This window comes from Cervus canadensis, chromosome X (genome assembly GCF_019320065.1).
Source record: "Cervus canadensis isolate Bull #8, Minnesota chromosome X, ASM1932006v1, whole genome shotgun sequence".
In the NCBI taxonomy this organism is placed as follows: domain Eukaryota; kingdom Metazoa; phylum Chordata; class Mammalia; order Artiodactyla; family Cervidae; genus Cervus; species Cervus canadensis.
The window spans coordinates 94,642,882-94,663,330 of record NC_057419.1 but is presented as its reverse complement, the minus strand read 5'-3'; the positions used below and the strand labels follow the sequence as shown (position 1 = coordinate 94,663,330).

Sequence of the window (20,449 nt, the reverse complement as noted above, 5' to 3'; positions counted from 1 at the left end):
AATATACATGCTGTTCTTTTGCAACATCCCACCCTCACCTTCTCCCACAGAGTTCAAAAGTCTGTTCTGTACTTCTGTGTCTCTTTTTCTGTTTTTCATATAGGGTTGTTGTTACCATCTTTCTAAATTCCATATATATGTGTTAGTATGCTGTAATGTTCTTTATCTTTCTGGCTTACTTCACTCTGTATAATGGGCTCCAGTTTCATCCATCTCATTAGAACTGGTTCAAATGACTTCTTTTTAACGGCTGAGTAATATTCCATGGTGTATATGTACCACCGCTTCCTTATCCATTCGTCTGCTGATGGGCATCTAGGTTGCTTCCATGTCCTGGCTATTATAAACAGTGCTGCGATGAACATTGGGGTGCACATGTCTCTTTCAGATCTGGTTTCCTCAGTGTGTATGCCCAGAAGTGGGATTGCTGGTCATATGGCAGTTCTATTTCCAGTTTTTTTAAGAAATCTCCACACTGTTCTCCATAGTGGCTGTACTAGTTTGCATTCCCACCAACAGTGTAAGAGGGTTCCCTTTTCTCCACACCCTCTCCAGCATTTATTGCTTGTAGACTTTTGGATAGCAGCCATCCTGACTGCGTGTAATGGTACCTCATTGTGGTTTTGATTTGCATTTCTCTGATAATGAGTGATGTTGAGCATCTTTTCATGTGTTTGTTAGCCATCTGTATGTCTTCTTTGGAGAAATGTCTGTTTAGTTCTTGGCCCATTTTTTGATTGGGTCATTTATTTTTCTGGAATTGAGCTGCAGGAGTTGCTTGTATATTTTTGAGATTAATCCTTTGTCTGTTTCTTCATTTGCTATTATTTTCTCCCAATCTGAGGGCTGTCTTTTCACCTTACTTATAGTTTCCTTTGTAGTGCAAAAGCTTTTAAGTTTCATTAGGTCCCATTTGTTTAGTTTTGCTTTTATTTCCAATATTCTGGGAGGTGGGTCATAGAGGATCTTGCTGTGATTTATGTCGGAGAGTGTTTTGCCTATGTTCTCCTCTAGGAGTTTTATAGTTTCTGGTCTTACATTTAGATCTTTAATCCATTTTGAGTTTATTTTTGTGTATGGTGTTAGAAAGTGTTCTAGTTTCATTCTTTTACAAGTGGTTGACCAGTTTTCCCAGCACCACTTGTTAAAGAGGTTGTCTTTTTTCTATTGTATATCCTTGCCTCCTTTGTCAAAGATAAGGTGTCCATAAGTTCATGGATTTATCTCTGGGCTTTCTATTCTGTTCCATTGATCTATATTTCTGTCTTTGTGCCAGTACCATACTGTCTTAATGACTGTGGCTTTGTAGTATAGTCTGAAGTCAGGCAGGTTGATTCCTCCAGTTCCATTCTTCTTTCTCAAGATTACTTTGGCTATTCGAGGTTTTTTGTATTTCCATACAAATTGTGAAATTATTTGTTCTAGTTCTGTGAAAAATACCGATGGTAGCTTGATAGGGATTGCATTGAATCTATAGATTGCTTTGGGTAGCAGGAGGATTCTTAACCGCTGGACCACCAGGTAAGTCCTACTCCTACCATCTAAATGCTTACAATCATAGCTAGTTGTGGTGTGGATTAGGAAAGCAGAACAAGCAAGAATAGAACCACATCCATTGAGCTCTTGTTGTGTTAAACACTGTGCTAAGCAATTTATGAACATAAAATTCTTACAACAAACTTTTGAGGTAGAATTTTCATTCACATTTTATAAATGTGGAAATGGAGGCTCAGATAAGTGACTTATCCAAGTTTACAGTTAGTGGTAGAGCTGGGATTGAAACCCTGGACCTTCTGGGTCTGACTCCAGACTGTTCTCTCTCTCTTAATGAACACTGCCTCTCAAAAAATTGCATCTGTGTGTGTAATTACAATGTTCAGCAGTACCAGGTAAGTGCCATATTTATGATGCAAAATATTATATAGAGAGGCAGTAGATGAATGGTTGAGAACCTGGGCTCTGAAAATGACTGCCCAGGTTTGAATTCTGTCTCTCCACTTATTAGCATATACTCTAGGGCAAGTTACTTAATTAACTTCCCTGTGCCTCAATGTCCCATCCATAAAATGGGAACTCATATCTAGCTCAATGATGTTGTTAAGATGAAATTAGTTAATACAAGTCAAGGGCAGTGTCTAGCACTTAGTTAACAACCAATAAATATTGGTTACTAGAACAGGAAGTCAGAGGGAGAGATCATATCCAGCTGGGAGTGCATCAGGGAAGTCTTTATGGAGGAGGTGACATTGAAGAAAAGGCTGATTGCTAATGAAGAGTGTCGGAGCAGGGAAAGCGAATGTAGGGGAGGCAGGACATCTCAGGTTGGATGGGACCATGAGTAGGAAGGAGACGGAGTGGCAGCGGGGGTTATTGGAAGATAAACCTCCAAAGGGGCTTCCCAGGTGGCTCATTGGTAAAGTATCTGTCTGTCAAGCAGGAGACGGGGGTTTGATCCCTGGGTCGGGAAGATCCCCTGGAGAAGGGAATGGCAACCCACTCCAGTTTTCTTGCCTGGGAAATTCCATGGACAGAGAAGCCTGGTGGGCTACAGTCCATGGGGTTACAAAGAATTGGACAAGACTGAACACACACAAACCTCCAAAGAGAGGCAGAGGTCCAAATGTGGAGGGCCTTAAATGTCAAATTTAAAACTCTGAAATTAACCACTGAGCAATAGGAGCCATGAAAAAACTTGGAGGAAGAGGAAGATAAAGCTTTCTTTGGCAACAATCAAGCCTGAGAACTTTGCAGATTCATTCTCGAGTGTTACCAACTGCAGAAACTAGCAACTCCAAGGACTCAGGTTTTGGTGAGGGAAAGGAAAGGGGGAGAGAAGGAGAGAAAGGAAAAAGGGAGAGGAGAGAGGCTGAAAAGGGAGTGTGAATAATTAAAGAACTAGAGAGATGGAAAGCGCTCCTGGGGGGAAGTGATAGAATAATCTTCCTTCATTCCTCATTTCAGAGGCAGCTCGGGGACTGAATTCGCAACATAACCTACCTATTTCCCCATTTAAGACTTGAAGTTTCTACCTCAGTTTGGGACTTCGTTTAATTTCGAGACTGTGCTTTCCGGCCAGTGAGGAGCAAGCGTAGGGCATTAGGACCCAGCGATTGTGGTAGTGAGAGAGGCTGAATCTCGATCTCTCAATTTTTCCCTCGAGCTCCCTCCTCTCCCTTTGTCATTCTAGCTGCCTGCTGCCTCCGCAGTGTCCCTCTAGCTCCCTCTGCGCTAAGTGCCTGCGCCTTAGACCAGAGGGTGCGCAAAGCAGAACGATTAGTCCGGACCTGCCTTGGTGACCCCATGGCATCCCCTAGAACCGTAACCGTCGTGGCCCTCTCAGTGGCCCTGGGACTCTTCTTTGTTTTCATGGGGACTATCAAGTTGACCCCCAGGCTCAGCAAGGATGCCTACAGTGAGATGGTAAGTGAAGCAAACGGGTGATGAGGAGCGCCTTCCAAAGAGATGGAGAGTACCTCTCCCCTTCTTTCCTCCCTGGTCCAAGGTCCCAGCCTTTTCACCCCTACCCCCACCCCGGACCCTCCCTTCTCCCCAACAACTTTGCAGCTGGGAAGGAGCAGCTGGATGAGAGCGAGATCATTGTGGGCTAGCCGGGAACAACTGTTCGGGAGCCACTGAATGCCGGTTGGGGGAGGGGTTGCCCAAATAAACCCTCCACCCCCAAGCAAACCCAAGGGCTGAGACCTGCCTGTCACCGGCAGGAGCCCTTTCCTCCTTCCAGCACACCCAAAGTCCAGGCAACCAGCCTACAAGTCTGATTGCTTCCCTTGGAGCTAAGAGTTTAGCAAGCTGGAGAGTTTATTTATCTTGGGGAAGAACAAAAGGGAAGGAGGAAAGAGCTGAGGGCGAATGGGCTACTAAAACAAGCAATTTTTAGGGGCAAAGATGGTATCCCTCATCCCAGATGGGGAGCGGATGGTGTTCCCCTAGCCACCTGGGCGTGTGTCTATATCCTCGAGACAAAAGCAGACTTGGCCCAAATAAAGGTCACTGAAACCCTGCTTCTTCTCTCAAGGGAAAGCTGGATGTTTTGTTTTATTTTGTGTTGTTTCTGGGCTAATCTGCAAAGTCTGCTTTTTCCCTCCCGCAAAATAGTCCATAATCCCCATCTTGGCTCCTGCGGATGCTGAAGGCCAGGCCCTTTGCAGGGTTTCCCCTCTGCAGAGTTCAAATCACCTGGAGGTGACTGGCCAAAACGTCTCCTCTGCAACCTGGGGGCTGGGCTGCACTCCCTAGCTGGGCGTGAAGAGGACTTGTTCCCAGGCTGTGTAGTACGGAGGAGATGACAGGGGATGTTTCCAGCACTTTCTTGCTTGCTCGCTTCTCCCCCAGTCACTCTGCCTCTTCATTACCCCACCCCAGCTGAAGAGAATCTGCTTCTCACTGCTTCTGCCAGACTGCCAGTCCTGGGAGGGAACCCATTACTGGGCTCTCAAGGTCAAGAAGGAAAGGAGCTTAGGGGAGGAAAAGGAGGAGAGAAGAGGCAAGAGGGACTCCCCATTAGGGCTAAGGCAAGGAGGAATAGCCCCACACGCTGACAGTTGACAGGAATAAATAGCTCTCCTGGAGCTCACTGCGGAGCCTTCCAGAGTCCCTCATCCATGAGCTGCAAATGGATGGAGTCTGGCAAATCAAGGCTACTCGGAAATGTTTGCAAGAAGCTCTGGCTTCAGTCTCAGGGTTTAAGCTGGTGTTTCCCATGTCTCTCTCATCACAGGATCACCTTGGGGTCAGGGAGGGCGGCTGACACTCAAGGGCCAAGGACTAGCCCCAGTGGCAAATCCTAATGTGTTTCTCCTTCCTACTTTCCCTCCTCCCACAACATTTGACCAGATGGAAATGAAATCAGGTCAAAATGAGTATCCAAGACAGCCTGCATTGGGGAGAGGAGGGGAGGAGAAAGGAGGTGAGGTAGCAGAAGCCACCAAAGGCAGAGGGAAAGGGTGGAGGGGAATTGCCACTGTATTTTTATCTTGGCAGTAGTAGTTTGGCATTAGGTTATAAATAAATGCATATGCTCTTGATTTTCTTTCCTTTTCATATATACATACATTTATATGTTTGTGTATGTGCGTGTATTTAAGCTTTCCCTTTCTGTAGGGACATAATACCCTTCCTCAGTATACTCCCTGTCTCCCTAGACCCTGTTCAGCTGCTTTAGAGGCCATCCAAGCTGCACCCTAAGTACAGTGTTAGGTTCTGCAGGCAATCCAACTAAGATGGAGTCACCGGGAAGCTTCTGATCAGCTTGGCAGGCGTTCACGAGGAGGATCAGCCACAAATGGGTTTACAGTAGGTTTCTTCCCAGGGAGTGGAGCTGTCTGTTACAGTCTAGTGAAAGGCAGAAGAATATATGAAGATTCTATATCATACAAAGGAAGATATTTAAATAGGTGTAATCTAATACAGCAGTACAGAATGACTGTGAGTGTGTGTGTGTGTGTGTGTGTGTCTGACTCTTTGCAACCCCATGGACTGCAGCCCGCCAGGCTCCTCTGTCCATGGGGATTCTCCGGGCAAGAATAATGGAGTGGGTTGCCATGCCCTCCTCCAGGGGATCTTCCCAATCCAGGGATTGAACCCAGGTCTCCTGCATTGCAGGCGGATTCTTTACCAGCTGAGCTACCTGGGAAGCCTGTGTGTGTGTGTGTGTGTGCACGCGTGCATGTGTGCACAATTCTGTGCTTAAGGGCATCTGGAGGAAATGGAAGAACTATAGCTGGGAGGTAAACGTCACAGTACTATGAAGCTTGAGGAGAATTTTCAGACTGCCCTTGTCCAGAGTTCTCTCCTGCAATGAGTATTAGGCCCCAGGCTAGAGATGGCTTTCTGGCAGAGGGCCCACTGCATTGTGCCTGGGCCAGCCCAGCTTTATTGTTGAACCCATAGGAAGTGGGGACAATTCAGTTCTGGTAGAAAGAAGGTGCTCAGTTTATATTCGTTGAATGGCTGGGTGAATGAATGAGTCATTGTAGCATTGTCTTGCCTGGTCACCAGCCTTCAGATTTCTCTGGTTGGCTCTTGATGATGCAGTTCAAAAGTCATTTCTTGCCTCTTAGAAGCAGGTTACAGCCCCTCAGGACTCCAACCAGAGATCAGCTGGGATGATGATCTGGGATTTTCTGTTTTCCATTGAGGAGTGATTCCTCTGCATTGATGGAGTTAGTCATGTATTGACTGCAGTGGCTTTTTATATAAAATCTCAAGGTGTTGTTGTTCTTATTGTTTATGATTGTTCTTTAAAACATCTCAGTGAGGTAGATTCATTTTTCAAAGTTATTTTATTTATTTATTTATTTTAAATTTTATTGATGGATAAATTATTTTATTGATGGATAAACCAAAACAGAGCAAGTTTAATGACTTATCCAAGATGCTAGGCTAAGCTGCTGCTTGAGCAGAGGTTAGAAACCAAACCTGTGACTCAACATTCCCAGTAGAGAAATCATTAATGGTTACAACTGCTTTTTTGGATATCAGAATTTACAACCGATTCTTGAAAATATGTGGCACATACTTTCTCCTTTTTTGGTACCAGTCCAACTGTCCCAATCCCATATTTTGGGGTTTCGTTTTACTTGGAAACCAATTTTTTTAAATTTGGATTTTTTTTGTTCTTCTGTCAACTATTTTTGTTGTTGTTGTTCTAAAGCCATTAGTGTTATGTTTAGGTGTTATCTCTTCCATGGAGAATCACTGCTAAAAAATAGACAGACAAATGAATATGAACTTCTTTCCTGTCTCTACTGGGGAAGCCAGGAAATGTTAGTGGAAAGAGTACAGACCTTGAGTCATATTGGTTTGGGTTCAAGACCTGACACTTTTGAAGTGTCTGCCTCAGATTCCTCATCTATAAAATGAGGATAATACCTACCACAGGAGGTTGTTGTAAATATTAACTGAGGTTGCATATGGAAGAATCTAGTACAGTATATGAATATGGTAGGTGTTCAAGAAATGCTCTGGGTTCAGGTGATGATATAATTGACACTATGTTATGCAGTGATTTCCTGACTAATTTGAAGGACCAGTTTAAGGGATTGAAATCAGGCATTTAAAAGAGCAGGTTGCTATTTTTACATGCGTTGGTGAATGGACTTCTATGCAATCAGCTAATAGAGAAAACCCTACACTTGCTGCTGGGTAATGCATAGTGGATCTTGTGCAGAATTTCTGGATGCCTCTCTTGAATAGCCCGTTTGGTATGTGTCACTCCATACCTCCTCCCAATTTAGCAAGTGTCACTATAGAGTACTCTAAATCCCACGTGAATGCAACACGACTGACCACTCTCTTGACTAAGTGCCTTCATTAATTCATTTGGAATTGGGAGACAGTACACAAATGCTGCTAGGCAGTTTAACATATGAATGGTTGACGTGCTCTCTATTTGGTATTCAGCTCTTTGTAGCAGAGGTTCACTAGCAGTGGTTCTATCCTGCACGCACAAAGGGCCACAAATGGAACAGTAAAAAAACACCAAAAATCCTGTCACATTGAAGCCAAAGGATTTTTGACCCTGAAGAAGACAGGGCAAGTCTTTGCGCTTTTTTGCAGCCCCTCATAGGGAAGGTTTGTTGTTGATTTGAATGATTTGCTTATTTGTAGTTAAATGCCCTCCAGTATTTCCCCAGGGTTTTATTTAATGTCCACAGGTGATCTTTTATGCTTCCAATCACACTATTAATTTTATTCCAACTACATAATAAGATAGTAATTTACCAATGCTTAGACTGTTCTTTGAGGTGGTACAATACATTTATTCCCTCAGAGAGGCGACTGACCCTGAGATGTGAAGTGTCTTTCCTTAGTTTACACAGCTAGCTAGCCTAAGCTAAACTACATTGGAATTTATGCCAGGGAACTTGTAGCCTCCAATGGCCAACAGCTGTGCTTGTTTTAGAGCAACTTGTGACTGAGAGTGGAAATCAGACCCTTCTCCCCTTAGATCCACTCTGGTTAGTAGGGTCAGGCTTGCAGCTTCCTTTTTAGGTGGGCATTATATGATAGTCGAAGAAGGCAATGGCACCCCACTCCAGTACTCTTGCCTGGAAAATCCCATGGATGGAGGAGCCTGGTAGGCTGCAGTCCATGGGGTCACGAAGAGTCGGACATGGCTGAGCGACTTCACTTTCACTTTTCACTTTTATGCATTGGAGAAGGAAATGGCAACCACTCCAGTGTTCTTGCCTGGAGAATCCCAGGGGTGGGGTCGCACAGAGTCGGATATGACTGAAGTGACTTAGCAGTAGCAGTATGTGATAGTGGAAAGTAGAACTGCTTAAAAGGTGCTTTTACTCATATGATATTTGGAAATTAAGCATGTGATGGCTTTTTATTGCATTTAAGAGATGATCTATGATTCACATATGGCTTTTTTTTTCCTACAGAGATTCAGGAAAATCATACTTGAGTCAGTAAATTTTTCAGCACTTATGTAGCCTTTATGATCTAGTATAGCAACCAGACTGAAGTTTTTAGCCAAAATATATTTTTGTCAGTGCCCTCTTCTGCTTGCATATAGTTTTCCCCTATAAATTATATTGAAGTATAACATACATACTGAAATGTACACCTAACTGTACAGCTCTAGGAATTTTAAGAATCCTGTGTAACCTAGATCAAGAAATAGAACATGACCAGCATCCCAGAAACTTCCCTCATGGCCTCTTCCCATTAGTACTTACCCCCACCCCCTGCATAAATCCCGACTTCCAACAATATAAGTTAGTTTTACTGTTTTTACTTTGGCTGCCTCATGCAAAGAATTGACTCATTGGAAAAGACCCTGATGCTGGGAAGGATTGAAGGCAGGAGGAGAAGGGGACAACAGAGGATGAGATGGTTGGATGGCATCACCGATTCAACGGACATGAGTTTGAGCAAACTCTGGGAGATAGCGAAGGACAGGGAAGCCTGTCGTGCTGAAGTCTGTGGGGTTGCAAATAATCAAACATGACTGAGCAACTGAACAACAACAAATAAATGGAATTATACAGTATAGTAGGCAAATTATTTTTTTTCATTTACCTAACTGGTGTAAGTGAACTAAAGTGGACCAAATCATTTGCCTTCTCTTCCCATTTTGTCCTGTTAGCTGGCTTGGATGGCTAATTAACTGTAATCGAAGATGAGTATTATTAGACAGTTGTAAGCTGTTCAAGTTTAATGTAATTAATATGAGATCATGAACCCTGGAGTGTTGTGAAGACTAAATGATAAAAAGAAAAAAGATATGACTAAAGAAAGGTTCCATATGTGTTTGACTCATGTCTGAATCATACCATCTCATACTATACAAATGAACCAGCTTGAGTCATTGCTATTATCATTAATTACCGTGGCTTGCAAATATATGGATTTCTTTTTTTTTAATATATGGATTTCTAATTGTGTGCTCCAGTAATGATAAAATATGTGTATGTGGCCCTTGGTTGATGATATGATGTTATGATTCTTTGACCAAATCTCCAAAATGCTCATTTAATTTCAAAAGGGAGAAAACTGAGGTAATACAATACTTAACTAATTTTCTCCAAGCAATTTAGGGGCAAAACTAGAATTGGAATTTGGCTAATCTTAGCCCAAGGATATTTCTGGATGATGATCTTTGATTAAAGGTATTTGAAAAAGTTGACTAAACCTTTCTCTCTCCTATTACTATAAGGAAACTATGGTTACAGGGTCTGGGTCATGGCAATGAAAAAGAAACAGACCTATACAAAGTCTGTGAGAAAGAAACAGACCTAACAAAGTGAACTGTGAGAGCCTTTTGAGAGAGTGACTCAGTTAACTCTTTATTCTTACTGTCACAACAATTAAAGTCTTCAGAGATCTAATTACTATAGACTTAAGACATGTGACCCTTCTATTAGAATTGAGGTGACATGGCCCAAGTCTTGTGGGGACTGGCAATAGTAGGATACTTTTGATGTCTCTATCCTTCTCCACAGGAGAAAGAATAAAAGGCTTCCTATACTGTCAAGACCCTCTCCAAGCTGAGTCCCATCTCTAACAAGTTAAACATTCACTGTCTGCAGTCCTGGAGAAGAGATGCTATCTGTACCTACTCAGCTTTGAACTAAAGATGTGATGAAATGGCTTATCCACATGCAGTTTCCTCTTGAGAAAAGGAGGAAAGAAAGCGGCAACTGCTGTATATAAATATCCACAGTTTCAGTTGCAGAGGTTAGATAAACTGAAAAAGTAATATGGAGTTATAACAAATGGAGAGAAAAGTGTTCACCGAGGTCATAGGAACTTGATTTAAAGACCTGGAATTTGGCCTACAGATTCTACTGTAGTATAGATAAAAATCTACTCTTCAATGATGGGTGGTTAGCCCTAGGCAGAACAAAGGAATGTTTCTAGAAGCCACTCAGTCAGAGTCTAGAAATCTTTGCTCTGAACTGATTGTAAGAAACTCATCCTGCTTCCTGTGTTTATTATGTTAGAAGGTTACACTTAGGATTTAGGATCTGCCTCTTGGGGAGTTTTGTGTTGCTAATTAGAAAAAGTCCTACCTTCAGAGTGATAAGAAAAACTCTTGGGCCTAGATTTCTTTCCCTCATGTCCCCCTGCTACCATCACCAGAGTGTAGAGGGACAGAGAGTGAGCAGGTGGCATCTAGGCTAATAGTGAGAGGAAACCACCAGATGCCCCATCCCTTGACTCAACTCTGATCCACATCAGCTCAGTTAAGCCCAGGGTTTGACTCGTCCTACTGGTCAACCTCTCCTAATTTCTCTCTGAAAATCCCTGATTTAACCTAAAATGAGAAGGAGGAGGAAGGACTGATACTTTCAGTTTTCTTATATGCTCAGTAACAGGGTAAGGACGAGAGGTGAATGAAGTGAAAGTTGCTCAGTCCAGTCCAACTCTTTGCGACCGCATGGACTGTAGCTTGCCAGGCTCCTCTGTCCATGGGATTCTCTAGGCAAGAATACTGGAGTGGGTGGCCATTCCTTTCTCCAGGGGATCTTCCTGACCCAGGGATCAAACCTGGGTCTCCTACATTGCAGGCAGATTCTTTACCGTCTGAGCTACCAAGGAACCCAAATTATTTGGAAGCTTCAAGATTCGAGGATACACCAAAATGAGAGTGCTGTGAGCAAGGAGATCAAACCAGTCAGAGGTGAATAAAGGTAAATAAAGACAACTAAGACAGGACCTGACAGGGCCAGGGTTAGGAAGAGGTGTGAGGCAGGGTCATACAAGTGCAAAATTGGATCCTGCCTCTGTTTAAAGTTGTGATTTGTGTGTGTGTGTGTGGATATTATTTACTTTAATCAATGAATGTTTTGGTGCCTTCTTAAATTTTGTACTTAGGGGACATAGCCTGACTCATTTCATCTTAGTCCCAGCCTTGCTCAGGAAAATGAGACACAGAGAGGCAAGTAATTTGCCCAGGGGGCACCCAACTAGAAAGTAACAGAGATAGGATTTGAAGCCAAGCCTGTTTGAATCCAAACCCATGCTTTTTTTTTTTTAACTAAACCATGGATCTTAAAATAGTACTCATAAAGGATTATCTTGTGCCACTCATGATAATTCAGTTCAGTTCAGTCACTCGGTCGTGTCTGACTCTTTGCGACCCCATGAATCGCAGCACGCCAGGCCTCCCTGTCCATCACCAATTCCCAAAGTTTATTCAAACTCATGTCCATCGAGTCGGTGATGCCATGATAATTAGTCCACAAAATAAAGGTGCATTCACTAGAGAAATGACTTAACATTTGTTCCAAATTAGAGTGTGTGAACATTATTCTAAGCACCAGATGCTCCCGACAGGTCAAGTTGGCTTTCTCCCTGATTCTTATAATATTTGTCTTGCATCTGCTGCTTTTGACTATTCTCTTCTTAAAATTCTTGGCCCTTATGACCCCATCTCTCCTGGGTTGCCTCCTACTTTTCTAACCACACTTGCCTCTGTCTGTGTTGTGGATTCTCTCCTTCCTCCCCTTATTAAAATGTCTGTCACACAAATTTTCCCACTGTATACATTCTACCTGGGAATACTGATGACTATCAATTCTGTATCTTTACCCCACACCTCTATTACTGAGTTGTCTATGAGACAGCTCCACTTAGAGATGTCTTAGAGATACTTCAACTAAAAAACTCCAAACTGAGTTCCTCATTCCTTCTTGCCTCTTCCCCCTCTTCTTCCATATGCAGTCTTGACTTCTCCCTTTCCCTCTGTGGCCACATCTGATAAAACATCAATTCCTGTTGACTTTGCATTCAAAGTATCCTTGACTCCATCCCTTCCCTCTATCCTTATTGTCATTACTCTAGTCCAGGTCTCTCACCTGATCTCCTTACTTCCAGGCATACCTCTCCCAATCCATCCTCGATGCTACTTCCAGAGGGCTCTTCCTTAAAAGCAAATTATGTTGTTCTCTTGGCTTATTGGATAAAGTCCAGCTCCACAAATATCTGTCGTCTCTGTCTCATGTCTCCCCCTTATCTCTCCCTCCCCCAACCTATGCTGAGCTGGGGCAGTGTTTGAAATGCACCAGTCTATTATGTCCTTCAGGGCCTTTACTCATCCAGCTTCCTCTGCCTGCACTGCCCTTCCCTTATTGATCCTGCAAACACCTGCTCTTCTTTAAGATTCCATTCTAGCTTTTCTCAGTCCCCATCTAGGGAAATTTGACCACTCCAGTGCATCTCCACTGTACCTACTACCATAATGCTACATTGTGTTTATGTACTTCCATAACTTTTCTTCCTGTAAATGCAAACTTTAGGAAGGCAAGGATTTGAATGATTGATATCTGTATCCAGAGTACCAAGTACAATGCTTAGCACAAGGAGGCACTTAATAAATATTGAATGAATTAATGGATACTTCATGAAAAAAGTAGTGGGCAAAACCAGGAAAAAACAGATTTGATAAAATCTCATCAATTTACTACAAAATGAGGATTGGGTCCATCTGAATAGTGAAAAATATTATTAGCTATTACTCTAAGGTCAGTAAAATTCTATTACTTTGTAGTATAACCAGTGCCTCCCTTCTTTGTTCCATGATATCTGCCTTTGGGCTACAATTAGACCTTATACAGTACTCTATTATATACCACTAACCATGCTGCTTCCATAATGTTTTTATGCATGTTTCCCCCCACTAGAACGACAGCTTTTTGACCCTGTCATATTCATCTCTATATCTCCATCACATAATCCATAATAGGTATTCAACAAGTGTTTATTGAATTAAAATTAATCAGTGTCTTGTAAAAGCCAAGGGATTTATGTCGATGACCATAAGAATGATTTTCGGCTTACTGTATCTTAAAGATATATAAGGGCCTAATATTTGCATACATTTAAATTTTTCAATTTGCTTAGCACACTTTTAAAAAAAAATTTTACAGATTCTACAAATGTAAGCTCCAACTCAGATATTTTTTGAATTATCAAAAATTCCAAATTAAGGAAGTCCAAATTAGTGAGGCTTTATTGTCTTGTTTCATTTTTGTTTTTGCTCATATGCATCTGCATTTGGACAAAGTAGGCACTGGAAAATGTAGATATGGCTTATCTGTACCAGTTTTTATGGGCCCAATGAATTTTCTTTTAAATTCTTAATGTTGTTTATGATTTATAATCAGAAAAAAATTTTTTTCAAGGGTGCTTCCACTGCAGGGGGCCTGGGCTTGATCCCTGGTCTGGAACTAAGATCCCAAATCCCCAGTGCTGGTACTCGGTATGGCAGAAAAAAAAATGTTTTTAAACTATAAAGTCAAATTCTCTTACTTTTGATGGTGTTACTAAGGATTAAATCACAAGGATCTCAGAGGATTGCTTGCTTTTTTCCCTTTATTACAAGATTTTTATTTAGGTGACATGGTAAACAAAGAACAGGACACCCTTGACTGGTGTGGAAAGGGAATGGTGGGGAAGAAGGACCATGCTTGTGTGCTCTTCATTCTAATGGTAAAATAATGGTTAACGCATCAATTTCTTTATGGTATTCCATTCTAGAAACGTGCTTACAAGAGCTATGTGCGAGCCCTCCCTCTGCTGAAGAAAATGGGGATCAATTCCATTCTCCTCCGCAAAAGCATTGGTGCTCTTGAGGTGGCCTGTGGCATTGTCATGACTCTCGTGCCTGGGCGTCCCAAAGATGTAGCCAACTTTTTCCTCCTCTTGCTGGTGTTGGCGGTCCTCTTCTTCCACCAGTTAGTCGGTGATCCTCTCAAACGCTACGCCCATGCCCTGGTGTTTGGAATCCTGCTCACCTGCCGCCTGCTGATTGCCCGCAAGCCTGAAGACCGGTCTTCTGAGAAGAAATCCTCGCCGCCAGAGAATGCGGGGAGTGACAGCATTGTGGGGAATACCGAGGAGCAGCCGTCCTTATATGAGAAGGCCCCTCAGGGCAAAATGAAATTGTCGTAGGAGAGCAGAAGTGCAAAAAATGGACCTTCCAGGCAGTTGCCTCCATGACACCCAGGAAGATGTCAGTGTGTGTTTTTCATTTGATTTATTTATCTTGGGGGAAAGGGACACATATAACCTGCAAGTTGATGGTCCTATTGGCTTGTCTACACCTATACCCTAAAATGACCTCCCCACATAGACGTGTGTGCACCACCTTTAATCACTCTGGGGCAACTCTCACATCTTGCTGCATGTACATGTATATGGCTAACTATTGAAGTGTTTTTGTGAGATGGATTCCAGCAAGCATGTGACTGTGAGATTATGTGTGAGTAAACGTTACTTTGTGTGTGCGTGCGTGTGTGTGTGTGTGTGTGTGTGTGTATGTGTGTGTTCACTCGCATGTGCGAAGGAGAAGGCTCTGATCTTGAACTAATCCTGCATAGGTGTCCTTTCCTTTATAGACTGATTCTAGTGAAGGCAGAATAAAATAAATCTCCTATAAAGAGAATCCCACTTACTTCTTGGTATAAAACAAACTATGTATTCCCATGGGATAGGGGGATCCCTCACTAGATTAAGCTGAAAACTTAAACTTCCCACTTTAGGACAAAGTTCCTTCAATTTGAGACACTGAGTTACATGTAAAATGAATTAACCTCTACTTTAAAAGTTGGTTAAATTGTAAATACTCCATATTGAGTTTAATTAAAATAAGGGAAATATGCAGTCAGTAGATAGTCTAATTCTTCAAGTGATAAAATTGGAAGTTTCACCTTGCCTTTGCCAGAGCCCAGCCTACTAAGCTCCTTTACTCACAGTTGGAAACTGAAACAATAAACTTGTTATCAGACATCTGTTTTGGATTTTCTTAAGCCAAAAGCTGCCTCACTTCCACTATTCTCAGCAGCTAACCAGGATTTGGCAGCTGCTCCACTGTTGCGGTTGAGGGAGCAAAGATTAGTCCTGTTAGAAGTCTGTGAATCTCCAACTCTAGCTGTTCTCTTTAATCATCTGAAATTTGACAGAGGAGCTGTATCCAGTCTTTCCTGCCAAACAGATTCACTATTCTTTCTGAATTTTCACTGAACTTTGCTAATGTAAGCAGAGATCCAAGTTACCCCCATGGTTGTATCCTCCACTACACCTCTTTCAGTGGGTGGAGTTTAGCTGGGGGGAGGACATTTGATATGGGTTAGTCAGATTGAGCAGTATGAAAATTTGCTTTCTTCATTATATACTGCTGCTTCTCCTTGTTAGATGTGCTCTGATGGTTTAAATATCATTGTGCCAGGGATGGGGAAAGGGGTGGGGGTGTTGTGTGTGGGGAGTACGAATTAATGTATTTTCTTCAGTGTCATTGTTCTTGTTAATTGATACCTCTCTGTCTTATTTCTCTCATTCTTTCAAAATAAACATTTTTGAAGTTTGGAGGAAATAGTCTGGACAAATAATGAAAGTCTGGAAAGAAAGGGTCATATCATGGGATTCAGGCTGTTTTATTTTTGAGTGGATGTAGGAGGAAAATAAAGACAAGGGGGAGTACAATAATATACTAGTGAGATTACAAACTTTCTAATCTCATTTAAGTTCACTCATAATTTTGTGATGTCAGCACATGAAACAGAAAGCCACAAAATTAAGATCTCAGTACAATTCACAGGTTTGGTGATGCCAAGGGAAGGTTGAAGAATGATTTCACCAAAAAAAAATTGCAGATGAATAAAGAAAGATGAGCCAGTGTGTCTCACTATATATGTACCCACAAACTGGGACAAATTCCAGTGCCACAGACTTGTCACATTAGGCAAATTATTTTACCACTCAGGGCCCCAATTTCATTTACAAAAGCAAAGTGATTGAAGGCTTAAAATTCTTTCCAATCTACACATGAGTCTATGAAATAATTAAAACTATGAAAATGTGTCTCAAGAATTTTGAAGTTCTCCTGCCTGATTAAACATGAGTTCTTGAAAGTACTTTGAAAACCATGTTAAGATGTGGCAAATAAACATTTTTGCTGTAGTCTTTCCCAAATACATCAGCATAATCTGATTCTTTGTCTCTCCCTAAGATTGCAGAGTGTCCTCCCACAGTTTTGCCTACAGTTTATGGATTATGTTTTGGCCTCAAAAAAACCTGTGAGAGTCACTAAATTTTTATCTTTTCTCGTCACTCCCCACTCTAGTAAGATTAAACTAGGGACTAATCTCAGGTCTCAGACTGAGCCCTTGTTGCTGTTTTAGCCAGTGTCTGTAAAGTCCATCGATTCCTCAAAGTTAGGAATCTTTGCATTTTGATTGGCCACCTACATACAAGACACCGTTTCCAGCAAACCCTCGAAGGTATGCGTGCCAATTCTCGGTAAAAAGAAGGCAAATTCAGCTGTCCTTTCCTCTTACCTCCTAGAGACAGCTTCAGAGGTCTCAGGCTCTTGAACTTAACTCTCTTGACCAGCATGGGAGAACAGCCTTTATTGACAAGTTTGCAGTTTCACATTTTCCTACAAAGTCCCGACATTTGGGATCAGCCTGAGCAAAAGGATCACTATAATTGGTCTTGTTAAATTCAAGAACCGAGACACTAATCGTTTTGTTTTACGCACAATGACAAATGCGAACAATATTAGAACAAGGGGAACGTCAGCCAATCCGCTGATTTCACCAGCAACGGCCGACTTGCTGCGCGTCCCCTGGCCCGGGCGGGTGGGGCGCGCGGCTCTGAGGAATTGAGTTTGCGTCAGCGTCAGCGCGCGCACCGCCTCGCGCCAGTGAGCTGTGACTCAACCAATCAAGCTTCAGCAGAGTACGTGGCTCCGCCCTGCCGCCGCCCGCGTCCCCGCGGAAGCGCATGCGCGGGGTGGAGCCCATTTATTTGAATCCGAGAGGTGGTGTTTGGAACCGGGAGGAGTTGGGACCGCGGAGTGTAAGAGGTGAGATATCTTTAAACACACGGCAAAATGGGAGCCCAGGTACCGAAGAGAATCAATCTCCTGACTTCTGAGCAAGGCAGTCCTCCAAGGTGTCGGGTTTCCCCCAGACCAGGAATCTGCCCAGTGGGTCCGTGGTCGCGGCCAGGTTTGCTCCCTGTTGAGGCAGGCTGTGAGAGGGGAGTTCTTGGGGAGCGATGGGACAGTTCCATCAGAAGGGGCCAGAAGCTGGTTGCCCGCCCTTCTTACGTAGGACCCGAGGAAACAACTGGCAACCTGGAACCTCCTGATGGTCTAGACGTACATATTGCTCTCCTTCCTGCTCCGGCCTCATCTGTTCTAGGGAGATGGTGTTGAGTGTCATTATGACCATTCCTTTAGTTTTTCCCATTTGCAGCCCCAAACTTAGAAGTCATTCTGGCTTTCTCTCTTTTTCCCTACATCCAATTCTTTTGTTATGGCCTTGATCAATCTCCTTCCACGAATTTCACGAATACGATCATCTTCTGTCTCTCTTACTATTTACGCTTTAGGCCAGGTTCAGACCACAGTCACATCTCTTCTGGCCCTTTGCTAAACTTTTTAAATTGTCTGTTTCCACTCCTGGGCCCCTGACATTCTATTCTCTGCGCTGCAGCTAAAATGATCTTAAAACATAAATCATATGGTATCACTTCCTCTATGACACTCTTCCCTTCCCCTTAGAGTTAGTTGCCTATGACACTTAAAATCCAGACTCCTTGTTTTGGTTGACAAACCCCAATATAGCAGTCCCTGTCTGCCTTTCTGACTTTGTCTCCCACTTCTCTATACCTCTTTCATGCCACTACTCATCCTCACCTCTTACTGGTAGTGTTGCTGTTTCTTTAACACACAAAGACCTTGCTTCAAGATCTTAGTATGCCTTGCTCTTTCCTCTTCGTGAAATACTCTCTGACCAGATCTAACATAGTTGGTTCCTCCTGGCATTTGAATTTAGCTTAAAGGTTACATCAGAGAGGCTTTCTCTGAACACTTGTTCCGCAGTAGCTTGTCACTGTCACCTCACCCCCCTTTTTTATCACACCACTGTATATTATGTTCGCTATTAGTTATTTACTTATTTATTGACTCTCATATGCCTCCCCATCCCACCCCCCGTAAGTTTCGCTATAGCAGAGGCCTTGACTTTTATTATTTATCCCTGATAAGTAGAACTGTGCTTGGCATATAGATGATGCTTAGAAGTTATTTACTGATAAGTGAATTAGCGAGCCATGTTTCTGTTCTGAGAATTCTTAGTTTGGCAACCAGTTTGTCTTAAACTTAGTACTGACAAGGCAGGCAGCATTAAAGATTAAAAGCAAAATCAAGGCAAAGTGGAGAGAAATAGGAGTGGAGAAAGTAACATTGAGTTCATGAGATGAATTAGTATTAGACTTACTTATGTGATATAGCCATTTTAGGAGAATTTGTTATGTTCCCTGTACTGTTACCATCTTTTTCCCCCTTCCCACAGGGCCAGTTCAGCTGGTGAATGTTACCTTGGAGAGCTGTTTCTCTCTGTTCCTCTTTAGGTCAAAGGGCTTTTTGAGAAAGTTAACCTATATATTTTGTTGCCTGGATTGCTGTCATTTTTTATTGGGTACTTGTATGCTAGGTGCTCTGTACTAAATGTGGGGAGTACAGATAGGTGTGGTCCCTGTCTTTGGAGTAAAAAGGGAGGGACTGTTTGGCTGGTTAGTGACACCCTGATACTTGTTTCTATATAGAACATGTGCAGTAATGTCATCTCAAAAGAAAGTTAACTCTTGGGCACGAAAGAGGACTTCACAGGGTAGTAGTAGCTATCAGACTAGACTCTCAGCCTCGAGAGTAAAAGAGGACCTAAATGACTCAAAGAGCATCTCAAAACGTGGACAGAACAATACTGTGGAAGATTATGAAGGTGCTGATGATCAAGCAGAAGACGCTCTGCAGATAGCGTTGAGATACTTTGAGAAAGGTAAGAGATTGTTTTCCTTGTGTAAGGCCTGTTCCTGTGAAAAAATTCTAGACTCTTTTGGTAAGGATTTTTAAAGGAAAGCATATTTTTTTGCTCATTCATGATTTTTGTTTATTTAATGGACATTTATTGAGCACTTAACTACATACCAGTATGCTAGGTACTAGGGATACAACAACAAAGAATGTTCCCAGCAGAGTGGTTTTCAAACTGTTGCACATTGGGATTAAATTACCTCAGAATCTTTTTCTTTTAATATTGATTTATTTGACCACATCATGGATGCAGTTTTGTCATGGGAGGTGCTCGGGATCTTTGTTGTGTCATGTGGGGTCTTTCGTTTCACAGACTCTCTAGTTGTGGCATGAGGTCTCAGTAGTTCTGCAGCATGTGGGATCTTAGCTTCCTGACTGAAAATCAAACCTGAGACCCCTGCATTGCATAGCAGATTCTTAACCACTGGACCACCAGGGAAGTCCCCTACCCGAGAATCTTTAGAAACCACTGGTACCTGGCATCCACTCTTAGATTTTCTGATTTTATTAGTATGGGACACAACTTGGGCATTGGAATTTTTCAACAGCTCTCTAAGTGATTCAGATGTGCAAGAAAGCTTGTGAACCACTGTCTTAGTTACTGAAAACAGCTTAGTTTAAAGTTCAGTGCTTTTAGTTTAGAGCAAAGAAACCAGGGCAGGACTCAGTTTTCCTGCTGTCAAATATTCTGGAGTTTTAAGGGCTTTGAAGGGTTTTTAGGAAGACTTTTTTTTTTTTTTTTACATAAAGCTGTTCCTTAGAAGTAGTCTAATTGTAACTGTTGAGGCTGAGGAGTGAGAGAGTTTTAAAGTCCTCACTGTTTACAATTGTTCCTCTTTCAGGTCCCATTAAAACTTCACAGAGTAAAGAGAAACACTTGAAAACTGTGGAAAATGTGGCGTGGAAGAATGGGTTAGCTCCAGAAGGAATCGACATTCTATTAAGTGTGGCACTCAGTGGCAAATTTGGTATGTCACAGGGATAAATTTTTCAGCATTAGTTTTGCCTTTCAGAATTTGAATTACATTGTTGATTGGAATCAGATGCAGTTAAAGAGCTGTATATTTTTCCTATTCTTTTCATAAAACTAATCTA

The 20,449-nt window shown here is 42.3% G+C and overlaps 2 protein-coding genes across 4 annotated transcripts in view; both read left to right on the top strand.

Moving 5' to 3' along the window:
- The first annotated feature begins 3,118 nt into the window (after positions 1-3,118).
- TMEM35A (transmembrane protein 35A) lies at positions 3,119-15,844 on the top strand. Its single transcript, XM_043459888.1, has 2 exons — positions 3,119-3,420; positions 14,011-15,844. The coding sequence occupies exons 1-2, from the start codon at positions 3,301-3,303 to the stop codon at positions 14,422-14,424; spliced, it is 534 nt and encodes a 177-aa protein (XP_043315823.1). The 5' UTR covers positions 3,119-3,300; the 3' UTR covers positions 14,425-15,844.
- A 1,430-nt stretch (positions 15,845-17,274) lies between these two features.
- Positions 17,275-20,449, top strand: part of CENPI (centromere protein I) — a 54,866-nt gene continuing 51,691 nt past the window's right edge. For 2 of the 3 annotated variants that reach the window (XR_006267590.1, XM_043459038.1), the window contains exons 1-3: positions 17,275-17,338; positions 18,834-19,319; positions 20,197-20,322. Coding sequence is in view for 2 of the 3 variants with exons in the window: in XM_043459038.1 (XP_043314973.1) it covers positions 19,100-19,319; positions 20,197-20,322 (346 nt within the window). In the remaining variant the exon portion in view is untranslated. The remainder of the gene's footprint in view (positions 17,339-18,833; positions 19,320-20,196; positions 20,323-20,449) is intronic. The other variant, XM_043459037.1, reaches the window with a different exon arrangement.

Excerpts from the sequence above, each read along its gene's own strand:
- TMEM35A (XM_043459888.1), top strand. The coding sequence starts at position 3,301 with ATGGCATCCCCTAGAACCGTAACCGTCGTGGCCCTCTCAGTGGCCCTG. Across the intron at positions 3,421-14,010 it reads AGGATGCCTACAGTGAGATG|AAACGTGCTTACAAGAGCTA; the intron begins GTAAGTGAAGCA and ends ATTCCATTCTAG.